General features: G+C 43.1%; 1 protein-coding gene across 1 annotated transcript in view; it reads left to right on the forward strand.

Moving 5' to 3' along the window:
* Window positions 1–13458, forward strand: part of LOC102912016 (contactin-associated protein like 5-1) — a 922425-nt gene that overhangs the window by 509712 nt on the left and 399255 nt on the right. Inside the window, exons 9-10 of the mRNA XM_076547187.1 lie at window positions 7536–7685; window positions 11947–12118. Coding sequence (XP_076403302.1) covers window positions 7536–7685; window positions 11947–12118 — 322 coding nt within the window. The remainder of the gene's footprint in view (window positions 1–7535; window positions 7686–11946; window positions 12119–13458) is intronic.

Raw genomic sequence — 13458 nt, forward strand, 5'->3', positions numbered from 1 at the left:
GGGATTGGCAGTGTCTTAAAAATGTGTGATATAAGTGTACCAGCCAAGGTTCTTTGGATGAGTATAACCAACAGAATATATACTGCAAATGAGCATCCATTATATTGGCTTACAAAGTATTGGATGGGTAGTGCAACAATGGTTTTCATATAAGAAAGACTGAGAACACAGTATCTGCTCAGTCCATAAGGCTCATATATCAGCGGTTCCAGACTGACAATAAAGACCCAGAGAATTCCTGGAGAATTCATTGGTCTTTATTGGAAGGTTAAATGAATTAGGTTCATTTGCCAGCAAAGGGTGGTAGCAGCAGCAGTAGTTGAAGCAACTGTGTAGACACATTCAACGGCAGGCTGTGGAGTTGGACAGGCAAAGCAGTACCACTTTTCCCTGGGATCTCTCTATTTCTGGGCTGCCACTGAAAAAATACCATTCACCATGGGAAGATCTTCACCTCTCAGTGAGTCTTCACTGGAATTGCCCTCATAGACCCATAGGGATACAAGTCTCTTGAGGAATTCCAGATTCAATCACAGTGCCAACCAAACTTGAAATTCACAGTGTGATAATAGACTGAGGGAGGAGGTCCAGGAAGACCTGTCTACTCAGTGTCCCTCTGTGCAGCTTCTCTTCTTCCTCAGTGTGGACAGGATTCATTTGGAATGCGGGCTGTCAAGGGAAGAGGAGAGTTTTCAGGATAGGTATTATGATTTGCTATTTTTGGAGAGTGGTTCAAATTTCTATAACATTACTTAGAAAAGAGAAATTTATGATTCTATGACTTGACTCCTGTCACACACACACACACACATACACACACACACACACACACACACACACACACACACACACACACACACACAAATAGGGTGGATGAAGGGGGATCAAAGCAAACCAGTTCTGAGACAATCCAGTGTCCTTTGGATCAAGCACTCAGCATCAAGACACTGTGCTTTAAAAGACAGTGATCTAAACCCTGATTTTTGCAGTAAGTTGTTATTTTTTGGCCATCACTTTAAAATCTGAGACCCTTGCCACCATTCAGGTACCTTGTCACAACTGAGGATCTGAATCCCTGAAGTGGCCCGAGGGGTGTCCTGCTAAGATGCTCTGAGCCCAGCGGTGGTGCTTTTCTGTTCTCCTTGGAAGCTGCCTCTTCACTCCGAGCTGTTTATCTCAGGAAGTTGGAGAGGAGGCAACCTGACAGAGATGGCTCTCTCTAATTTATGAATAATTAACTCGTCTTTTTGTTTGGTTTCTTGTTTGCATGCTGTAGAGATTTAATCTATGACTTTTACACCCTGGGCAACTTCCCTAGATGCTGAACTATATCCTTGTCCCCAGTTTTGTCTTTTAAAACACATTTCTAAATGGCATTTGTTTATCTGCATCTCTCTGTGTGTACACATACATACATATGCTATGACGTACAGAGGAAGGTCAGAGGACAGCTCGCAGAATCACACTTGCAGAGTGATCTTGCTGGCCCTGATATGGTTTTCTTAACAATCAAACTTTGGAGACTATTTAGAGATGTTATTTTTAGTCCATGTACAGACTGAAGCAGAACATGCATCTGGGTAAAAAGAGGAGGGTGTGCCACCTCATTTCCCTTGGAACCTAGTCCATGTTCCCCTGACACTGGCTGGTTTTCCTTTCCTACCTTCTTCCTTTTTCTGAACTGCACAATGAAGAAGCCCTCTATCTGGCTGCACAGCCCAGTCCCTGGGAGTCCTTGAGCCTTTCAATGTCTGACATGATGCAGAATTCTGGCTTAATTAATATCTCATGAAGCCCAGAATTTATACTTCCAAAACTTCCCCTGGTGATCCTTATTCTATTAAAATTGCTGTTTTACTATTTCTCTAAAGAGCTGGGGTTTTCCCATGGCTCAGAATGCACGAATCGGGGAATTGCATAGGAAACTGTCATATCACAAAGGGAGTCAGAGCACTTGCACAAATCCCATGACCTGAATTCAAACTCCACAGAAAGGGGAAGAACTGAGTCCACAAAGTTCTCTCAGACTTTGCCACAGGCATACTGTGGCACATGTGTACCCCTATGTACACATCATATAAATACACGCAATGAATAACTAACACTTAAAAAAAAATCAAGAAAGTCAAGGTCTGGAGAGATGCATTCATTAGTGCTTCTGCAAAAGCAGGAGATTCTGAGTTCAGATTCCCAGCATCCACATAAAAAGCTGGGTTCAATGGTACCCGACTGCATTGTCAGAGAAGTAAAGATAGGAGGATCCCTGGAGTGCAATGACAATCCATCAGCCCAAATATCATACTACATGTTAAATGAAAATTTTGCCTCAAAATTTTTTTTCAGAGAGTGTTTGAGGAAGGCCCCTGATCTCAAACTCTGCCCTTCACATACACATGCACATACACACAAACATTCACACACACAATTAGACACAGGAAGATATGGATAATAATATTGGAAAGGATCGGAGACCAGAACTCATGTATGAGAAGATAAAGGAAGGCTCTGGCTCCTAAAACTATATCTTATCCATCTCCTCTGGTGCTGTACACCTGGGATGAGGCTAGATGGTAGACCTGTGCTTAGAGAGAACCTCAGTGGCCTCTGTGTACAGCCTTCTCCACTCTGGCCTATGCGTGGCAAATGCTTGAGTCCACGGTACTAACCAGACCCTGCATGGCGAATCATACACCCTCTTCCAGCCCAGTTCATAGTTTGCCTTCAAATACAACCTCATGTGTTCATGAAGATATATTTAAATTAGTGTGCAAATGAAAGCAAAACAGACCTACTTTTGGCTTGCACCTCAACTGCTCTTGCAAAATATCAAATGTTAATCCATAGGAATCACCTGACAGAAGCTTTATCTCATTAACACAGTCCCCATGGCCAAGACCCAAATCCTAGCTTGTCTCTGACAGCTGCCTGTGAGAGAAGGTAGGGCCACCAGGTGGAGAAGCCTCTGGGTCTTCCCTCCACAGGAAGCAGATGTGGAGGGAACTGGCTGTCAAAATGGTGGGTCCCTGCCATCTGGGCTCCTCTGAGCAGATTGGGCACAGCTGCCCTGGTGGGAGCACAGCTGGGCTCCAGGCTAGGTACTGAGGCTGCCCTTTGCAGATTCTCCACTCAGAGGCTCAGAGCATCTGACTCTGCCCTGAAGACTCAGAGCCAAGTAGGCCTCTGTCTGACTTCTTCCCACAGGGCTTCCCAGGGAAGGCTCCAGGGGCCTCTGCCAAGTCCTATCTAGTGTTCCTCTAGAAACAGCTGGAGGTTCAGTTCCTGGTTCACCCTTGGCTCTGCTTTTTCTGCTGGCACTTTGCCTGTGACCCTGTCACTTTGTCCCTTGGGGTGATCTTCACCTGTGGAAAGGACTGAAAAGCACTGTTTCTAGGCTCATATTGTCCTTTGAGAAAATGCTCCTCTAGCATGAGTATTCCTAAATTGAAGATCCCTCATTGGTCCCTGTGTTCTGCAGCAGTGATTTGCATCTTCGTTTATTCATTAGAATCATATATATATATATATATATATATATATATATATATATATATATATATATATATATGCCAGATGGTGGTAGTGCATGCCTTTAATCCCAGCACTCGGGAGGTAGAGCCAGGCAGATCTCTGTGAGCTCAAGGCCAGCCTGGTCTACATAGCGCGATCCAGGACAGGCACCAAAACTACACAGAGAAATCCTGTCTTGAATAAACGTGTGTGTGTGTGTGTGTGTGTGTGTGTGTGTGTGTGTGTGTGTGTAATATGTGTGTGGTAGGGGTGGGGAGGAAGGGAGGCAGGGAGAGGTAAGTCCATTTGTTCCTGTGTGAGGTCATGAAGCACCTGTCAGGGATATTGGGGCACCAGATTATGCATGGAGAGTCAGAGGACAACCTCTGGGTATTGGTTTTACCCTTCTTCCTTGTCATGAGAAAGGGATTGAGACTCAGTGTGTCAGCAAGGTTAGCTGGCACCCAAGCTTTTACAAGTTCTCCTGTCTCCACCTTCTACCCCTCACAGGCACCCTGAGATTATAAATGCTTGTGTCACTGCCTTTAGCTTCTAGGTGGGTTTTAGGGATAGTTGGGCATGAACTGTAGGGATTCTGCCCACTGAACTGACTCCTCAGCTCCATCCAAATCATGGGGTTTTGTTGTTTGTTTGTTTGTTTTAGTACAAATGCCCAAATTCCCTTCGTGGACATTCTGAGGAAGTTGATTTGCATAAGATATTCTTCAGAACCCTGCTTCAAAGGCTCTTGCTGAACCCTCTTAGCCTGGAACCTGAGGCCTTGGGGACTGATTTCTCTCCACCTGCTTTGACTGGCATCCCTTGTCCATCTCTTTCATTTGTCTTTTTCTATTTTCCATTATCTATTTCTTTGTTATCTGGGCAGCCCTCTGTCTCCTACAATATTTGCTCACTGGACTGAATGCTGTCTTTTCCCTACTCCATGAAACATTCTAAGACTTTGCATAGAGAGTTAGTAATTCCTCTTTCTCCCCTGCCTCCCATCTCTGTCTCCTACAATATTTGCTCACTGGACTGAACTCTGTCTCTCACCTACTCCATGAAGCATTCTTAGACTTCATGTAGGGAGTTAGCAATGCCTCCTTCTCCCTTGCCTCCCATCTCTGTCTCCCCTAGAGCTTCAAGTGTGCAACTGTTTGTGGTTGAGTTGACTTTGTCTTTGATTTTTATTAGCATATATTAACTGTGTAACTGGCATCATTAATAACATTTCACACACGTGTATAATATATTTTGACCATATTCACCCCATTACACTCTCACTTTCTTTCCTGGCCCCCCACTAGTTTTGGTCCCCTCCCCTTCCAAATTGGTCCCCTTTCTACTTTCATGGCTTTGCTTTTAATAACCAATGAGGTTCACTAGTGTTGTTTAGAGGAGCATGGGTGGGGAATTACAGGTACTGAGGTACCTTAATAGTGGCTACACTTCTGAAGGAAGGGCCCTCTTATCCAGCAACCATTAACTGGGTAGAAATCATTGTGGGTCGAATTTTCACAAGCTCTTCACGCTGCCTGACAGGGTGTTTGTGGGTCAAACCTTGTGTAGGTCTTATGCAGGCAATCCATAGCTCCTGTGAATTCAAGAGTGCAAACAGCCATGCTATGCCCAGAGTCAATCTAGGTGTCCATTGGCTGGGTTATTAATTTCATTGTCTTCCTCATTGGCCTGAAGTCAAAGGATAGTGTTTTAATCCTTCCAACAATTGCCCCTGTGGCTCATTCCAAAATACAAAGACATTTGATGTTAACATTTGTACTTTCCCACCCCAGGGGTGTTTTGGACTCATGGTTTTGTCCATCAGTGCTGGCTCATATGGTGCCCAGACACTTGAGCATACAGCTATAGTAGTAGTTTCAATCCCTAGAGCCATCTTTAAGTACAGTCAGTGCTCCCCTTTTGCAGATGGGAAAACTGAGGCAATCAGAAGGAAAGCAGCTTGGTGTACAGCCAGGCACAATGAAGATGGTTTGAACAATGAGCATGTATCAGTTCTGTTATTGATGCCTGAGCAGTCAATAGAGCCGTTTCCCTCCATGTTCAATGGGCCATAATCGAGCAACAGTCTCCATAGATAGAAAAATTTTGAAAGGAAATAACCGGCCCTTCATGATTAATTCCTAATGCAGCTTCCTCAGGAAGGTAGGTCAGTGTCACAGTGCAGCCGAAAGAGATCTGGGGCAAAGGATCAGGACAAGTTACTTTTAATAAGCAAACTCTTGGCCCGCCAAATGCTCTGGGAATTGTCCCCTGATTATGTTTGATCCCTGTAACAGTGATGCCAAACCGGTATGATCATATGTGCAGGTGATGAGCCAGAGATCAGGGAATGCAGGTGACTTGGACAATATTTTATGATGAACTTAGAAAAAACTGTTGGAGTCCAGAGAGACAGTTCAGCCAGTAAAGGTGCTTGATGCTGAGCCTGAGCATTTGAGTTCTATTCCTGGGATCCAAGTAGTGGAAGGAAAGATTCAATTCACACAAACTGTCCTTTGACTTCTATGTGTGCGCACATACACGCACCCTCACATGCACACATACAGTCAACTAAATATATTAAAATTTCTACAGTTGGTGTTCAATTAATCTGATCCTGACTTCAGTGGGAAACTCTCTCTACCTTACAATGGGACTGACCTTGTCCACTTCAGTAATCTGACATGAAAGTAGAATCAAACATGTTTGGAGAATGAGACAGTGTGGGGCATGGGGAAGGCTGCTAGGATACTGAAGAGGATATGATCAAAGCATATTATGCTCTTAAATGAAACTGCCCTTGTATAGTGGTGATGATTAATGTTAATTGCCACCTTCATGGGATCTAGATTCATCTAGGAGCAAGCCTTCAGACACACTCAAGATGGATTACAGAAATTAAGGTTAGATTGAGAATATGTGTGAGGGACTCCCTGGAAGTAGTTGATGCAGGAAGACCCATCTTAATGGTAGGCAGGACCATTCTCTGGGCTGGGCATCGGATCCTAGACTGTGTACAGTGGAGAAGGCAAGCTGAGCAGCAGCATGCATTTATCCCATCCTTCTCTGTTTCCTAATTTTGGGTGTGATGTAACCAGCTACTTCTGCTGCTTGACCTGGCTGCCACCATGGACTGTATCCTTTAACTGTGAATTGAAATAAATGCTTTGAGTTAATTTTGTCAGGGTATTTTATCACAGAAACAGGAAAAGAAACTAAGACAATTACCCTGTGTAGCTGAAAGTTTTTCTGTGTCTCGTCTGGTCTGCAGTCAGGACAAATTTCTCCAACCCACCGGTCCTACAGCCACTCGGACCCAAATAAACACACACAGGCTAATATTATTTTTAAACTATGGCCACATCAGGCTTCTTGTTATCTAGTTCTTATATCTTAAATTAACCCCTTTTTATAAATCTATACTTTGCCATGTGACTCGTGGGTTACCTGTACCTTTACGTCTTCCTTCTTCTGGCAGCGGCTGGCAGTGTCTCCCCTGCTCTGTCTTCTTCCTTCCTCTCTCTCTCTTTAGAACGTCCTGCCTAACACTATTCTGCATCACCATTGGCCAAACAGCTTTATTTATCAACCACTCAGAGCAACACATTTTCACAGCATACAGAATGGCAGTCCCTCATCAACCCTGTATAATTAAATAATTTACCAGAGCCAGTGAAGCCCAGGGGTAGAGAGCTTTCATAGGATATGCTAGGTCTTGATATTGATTTTTGGAACCATCAGTTAAAACCAAAAATCAATTTTATCTGGGGATATAATTGCTGGTATCATTTTGAGGGGTTTTAAGAGTTTTTATTTTCTTTCTTCAGCTTTTACCTCCGCAGTCACTCATCACCATCCTAATTAATATATAGCATGCCTTTATTTGGCACAGATGCCCCACACATTTGGGTTTGTCCCCTTTGTTTCGTAGCCAAAACTGTCAGAAATGGCTCAGGAAATGAGACTACGCCGTAAGGCCAAGGAGAGAGCTGACCCTCATGAACCAGCCCTTCCTGTTTCTTTTGCAGGCAGTGACTTGAATGACGGCCTGTGGCACTCTGTCAGCATCAATGCCAGGAGAAACCGTGTCACCCTCACACTGGATAATGATGTTGCTTCTCCAGCTGCAGACACCTCCCAGCTGCAAATTTACTCTGGAAATAGTTACTACTTTGGAGGTAAATTCTCTAACCTTCGAGACTTCAAATAAAATGACAGGGGAATTATTCCACCATGTTCTTTCTCAAATACACAATCTTCCTCATATCCCTGCATGCATACATGCTTACATACAAGCTCCAAACAGTGAGAAGCCATTACCTCAGACTACTGTGCAAATGTAAGCTATCTAGGACAGTGTTGAGGACAGAAGGACCTGGGTCCATAAGAGCTGGGTTACATAACTTATTGAAGGAGATTCTTATAGCCAGGCCAAGCTCCTTGGTCATGCTGGAAAGGAAAAAACTCAGCTGAAAACTTAGAGAAAAGGAGCTGAGTGTCAACAAGTACCTGCAAGAGGGGAAACTCAAGTGGGAGGCACCACCACCCTGCTCAGCCATCCTGGTCGGTCCACTCTCACCTTACTTGTGAGCCTCATCTCTGCTGTCCCATGTCTTGGAGACACCCACACCATGGAGGGAGGCAGAGCAAAGGGGACAGGAGCTGGGGCTCCACAGGCAGAGCCATTGCTCTTTCTGAATGGCGGCTCGTTCTAGTGTTTCCTGAGCCCTGCAACACTTCTAGTGACACAAACAAAATCAAACGGGGTGGACAAAGCTTTTGCAGCATTTTACCATTTTTAAAAACACACCCACGTTGAGTATTTTTTCAATTTTTATTTATTCTTCTCTTATACAATACATGCCATGAATTGTTTAGTATTTTAACTGTATCTTTTATTAAAAGAGATAGTGCCTATTTCTGTAGTCATGGTCTGTCTTACAGAAGCCACATCTAAAGGAAACTTAGTCCTCATGGCTCTCTGACCTCAAGCTCTTAAGATACAGTCTTTAGAGTCACTTTTCTATAACATAGACAACAATTTTAGACTTGCTGGGAGGTAAAAGCAAGAGCAGATTCCAGGCTTAGTGAAGCTTAGTGGTGAAGGGCTTGATCAGCAGGTAAAAGGCACTGGGCTCCATGCATAGCTCCACATGTACACCCAAACCATATGCACACACTCCACACCCAGCACTATATGCACACCCAAATCCCATGTACACTCTCCAGAGCCAGCACCACATGCACACACAAATCCCACGCATACTCTCCACATCCATCACCACATACACATCCAAACCCCATGCACACTCTCCACACCCAGCACTGCATGCACACCCAAACCCCATGTACACTCTCCAGAGCCAGCACCATTTGCACATCCAAACCCCATTCATACTCTCCACATCCAGCACCACATGCACACCCAAATCCCATGCACACTACACACAGAGCACCACATGCACACCCAAACCTTATGCACACTCCCCACACAAAGCATCGCATACACAACCAACCCCAATTCTCCCCCATACCCTCCCCTACACAGTGTAGAGAGTGGCACAAACTGGTTCAGATCTTGTCAATGTGAACAAGAAATGACCCTGCCCTAGAGCTGACAGTTCCTTCCCATGAGGTAACTGAAGACAAGCATTGAAAAATAGCATTCACTGAAGAGATGGCAAGATACTTTCCTGGGAAAAGGTGCTTGTTGCTCATTCCTGAGGACTTGCGTTCTATCCTTAGAACCCGTAGAGTGGGCTCCATAAATCTCTCTTCTGAATTCCACACATGAATGGCTGCACATGCTTGCCTGCAGCCTCTTTTGCTCATGCATAATAATAAAAATAATAATAGCAATAAAACATACACAGTAGTTACCCGGAGTCTTCCACAAACTAATCATACACTCTACATTGAGCTACACCCCAAACCCTATTGTCTCTTAGCTCCAAAATCTACAAATCATCCTTTTCTTCCCAAGAAATATATGGAAGGTTTGAAACACTGAAGGATATTTACACTGGTACAGAAATCATATGAAGGGTCTCCTTGGAAGGAAGCAATGTGGAACAAGATCAGTGAGGTTGGATTTTAGCATGAGGAAGTGTCACTGTCCTTTACCTACAAATCACCACTACATCCACAAAGTACCATATACTTTTAGGTGATAATATTTCCACTTGATAGATAATAAGGCTGCTGTTTGTTAAATACCAAAAATCTGTAGGTTGGAGAGATAGCTTAGTCATAAAACACTTGCTGGTAAGCATAAGGACCTGTATTTGGATGCCTAGAGCCCTCAGAAAGCCAGCCTCTGTAGCACATGTCTAATCTTCAGGCAAGTTATGCAAGTGAACCTGTGTACACAGTAGCAAATAGAAGACCTATTCTCAGACAAGGTAGAAAGCACCAACTCCTGTAGTTGTCCTGTGATATACATGCATGGGCTGTTGCATTTGTGCACCCATACTCATATACAGTATCACTCAAAGGTTAATAAAATCATAATAATCTGTAGACAGCTGTAGAGACAGCATATATATGGAGAAGATTCAAATCTGTGTTCACTGCAGCCCCCTAGTGAAAGCAAATGAATGAGAACAAATGCAGAGCAATGGCCTCAACTCCAAGATGTGCATTCTATATCACATACTATATTTTAACAATGAGGAAAGACTGTTGGTCAGGAATTTATTTGCAGGCAAAATGGCTTTGAATAATCATGTTATAATAATCATCTGAAATATCACAGAAGTAAAATGGCTCTCCTCCTCGAGCTAGAATATTGCTAAATTCTGGGTGTGTTTCCAGGGGTGCTAGACTTAGAATGTGAAGATTTATCTAAAATTTGAACAGTGTTTAAACAAACCCTCACACACAGACTGTAAACTTAAGGAAGGTGAAAAACGAGCTTCAGCAATAATAGTCAACTTCCATAAATTCTCTCTACAGCTTCAATTAGAAGTTGTAGCATCTCTTCATTTTATAGTGTGCCTGTGAGCTGTTAACCAGCTGCTGGGCTTCAGCCCCGCAGTGACTGTCTATTAGAGATGGCTGAAATAATTCCCTATTATTTATAACTTATTGCTGTGTTTTCAAGCTTGCATTCCCATATGCTCTGAACCTATTAAAACCACCAAGATGGAGTTTGTAAGAGCACATGCACTCATCTACCTGCTTGGTCTTCACCTGTCTTAATGAGGAGTAGGCTGTCCTGGCTGCAGGTGATGCTAAACAGGGGCAAAGCATTTTTATCTCTAAAAGAACACTCTTTAAGAGGTGTGGTGTTAACCTTTCGCATGTGCTATTACAGCCTATAACCATGTGCACTTAAGCCCGCAGTTCTCTTAATATCTGGATTTGCTTTGCACAGCATGTCAAAAATCCTGCTTGGCTTCTGAGAGTACCTTTCTCGTGAACTAAGCCTGTTAATGTTCCACAATTAACCAGACTATTGCTCTGCTGCCATCCTTAGCAGAGCATGATTTCCTTATAAAGAAAGTGTAATTCAGAATTGCATTGTGAATTTAGATGTGTGTTTTGAGACAGAGCCAACATTTCCAAGCACTTAAAGTATGTGAGCAATATGCAAAGGATGTCATTCAAAAGAAAGATGAATAGGTTTCCAGCAGGAAAAAAATTGTGTGTGTGTGTGTGTGTGTGTGTGTGTGTGTGTGTGTGTGAGAGAGAGAGAGAGAGAGAGAGAGAGAGAGAGAGAGAGAGAGAGAGAGAGAGAGAGAGAGAGAGAGAGACTCACTTGGTAAAATGCTTGCTATGCAAGCATGAGATTCTGAGTTTGGATTCTCAGTATCTATAAAATACTGGGCATGTCATGAAACACCTTGAATTCCAGTGCTGAGATAAACAGGCTCCTGAGGCTCTCTGATAATCCAGTCTACCCCAACCATCAAGCTTCTGTTTGGGTGAAGGGACAATGTCATAAAAAGTAAAGAGTGAATGCAGATCCCTGGAGCTCATGTCCAGTCCATCTATGTACATTGGTTCACAAAGACACCTTATCTCAAAGAATAAAATGGAAAGTGGTAGAAAAAGACATACTGATATCAACTTCTGGCTTCTACATGTGCCCACATAAAGCACTGAATCTGCAGGCAAACACACATACACACACACACACACACACACACACACACACACACACACACACAACACACACACAAACACATGATGGGAGTTAAGGTAAAAGTTACACCAATGATATTCCTTATGGTAGTTTTTTTTCCTTTCTAGTGACAGAATATACCCATTTTACATCATTTCTGCCCCTTCTCCTGAGCTAGGATTTACAACAGAAGTGTGTCCTGCTGTGAATAAAAAAGTGCCCGAATAATTAGACCTCAAGGTCTTCCATCAATAGGCTGCCAAAGCAATGACAGATCATTTCAGTGTTCTTCATCTTTTTTCTCTGTCCCACAGGGTGCCCCGACAATCTCACCGATTCCCAATGCTTAAATCCCATTAAGGCTTTCCAAGGCTGCATGAGGCTCATCTTTATTGATAACCAGCCCAAGGACCTCATTTCAGTTCAGCAAGGTTCCCTGGGGAATTTTAGTGATTTACACATTGATCTGTGTAGCATCAAAGACAGGTAATTATTGTCTCGTCTCCTCTGTTTCCCCACCCCTTCCCGTTCTCACTGTTCTTTATATGAGTTTCTTAAAGCAAAATTCTAATCCGCTCACATTAGACACATTAGACATAATTGAGTCACCCAATGGAAAATATTTTTGAAAGGATTTCAGGCCCAGAGAAAAACGGTTTAAATTAGTTGAGTCTCTCTTCATGTTGACTTGAAGTAAATGGGATATGCAAATTAAAACAAAATACAAATTTGTGAAAGGATTAAAATTTTATGCATAAACAACATTTGATTACTTTCAAGTTAAGAGTAAAGCATAAAGGAGGGAGGAAGTACTTCTCCCCCAAACCATTTCCTTCTTTGCCTGCTGTGGGTATCCTTCTTATAACAGCACAAAGCTTCAGGAATTCTCCACTAAGGGTTTGGCTGTGTTCAACATGGATGACCCCAGTTCCTCAGTTGGGGATGGCTGGTCCTAGCTGCCACCAACTCCACCCACTGTTTCTTTAGTTCCAAAGAGACCAGATAGTAAGCTACCGAGAATCAGTTCTTACATTCTGCATTGCAGAAATCTAGCATGACACTCAGTATCCAGGTGTGTCTCTCTTGGGATTTGGCTCCTCTTATGTTGGAAATTTCTAGATTTAAAGTCAGAAAACCAAGAGAATGGACAGTGAATTTAAGCAGGATTTGGCCATATTCCTTGTTCACCTACTTGCTCCATTTTTCTGATTCTGCTTACCCCTTGAAGATATCAATGAGCCAGTGGGTAAATGATTTGTTAAGTGTTTACATATATCCTTGTATTAGAAGTCCTTGGTTACATTAATTAGTTGTTGCCATAATCTCAAATATACCTCTTTGTGAACCATGTGGTACCAGTAAGGACACATGAGACCCGTAAGTTGGTACCACTGTGAGACTAAGGACAGAGACTGAGGAGGTTGGGAAGGTGATGGCATTACATCTTAAAGGATAAGGAGAAACCACGCTTGACAAAGGTGAGGGTAGCTGGAAGCTGGGAGGAGACAGCACCACAGAACTGCAAGGAAACAACATGGCTCACAAGTGTCATCAGTTCAGAATGCTTTTGATTTTGCACTTAAAATCTCTAGCACTGGGGTACATTTTATAACTAATAGCATATGATAATTTCCTTGGCAACACTTATTTCCTGCATAGCAAGTAACTGATGGCTTGTCTTGCAGTTTACCATATCTTAGGTTCAGTTGCTACAGTTCAGCTCATAGGTCATGCAGGGAAGGCACATGGCTTGCATACAGCTGGGGATGTGAACCTGCAATCTTCACAAAGAGGGCTTTGTGTTTACAGAATTTGATTCTACGTTC

This window comes from Peromyscus maniculatus, chromosome 11, assembly GCF_049852395.1.
Source record: "Peromyscus maniculatus bairdii isolate BWxNUB_F1_BW_parent chromosome 11, HU_Pman_BW_mat_3.1, whole genome shotgun sequence".
Lineage (NCBI taxonomy): Eukaryota > Metazoa > Chordata > Mammalia > Rodentia > Cricetidae > Peromyscus > Peromyscus maniculatus.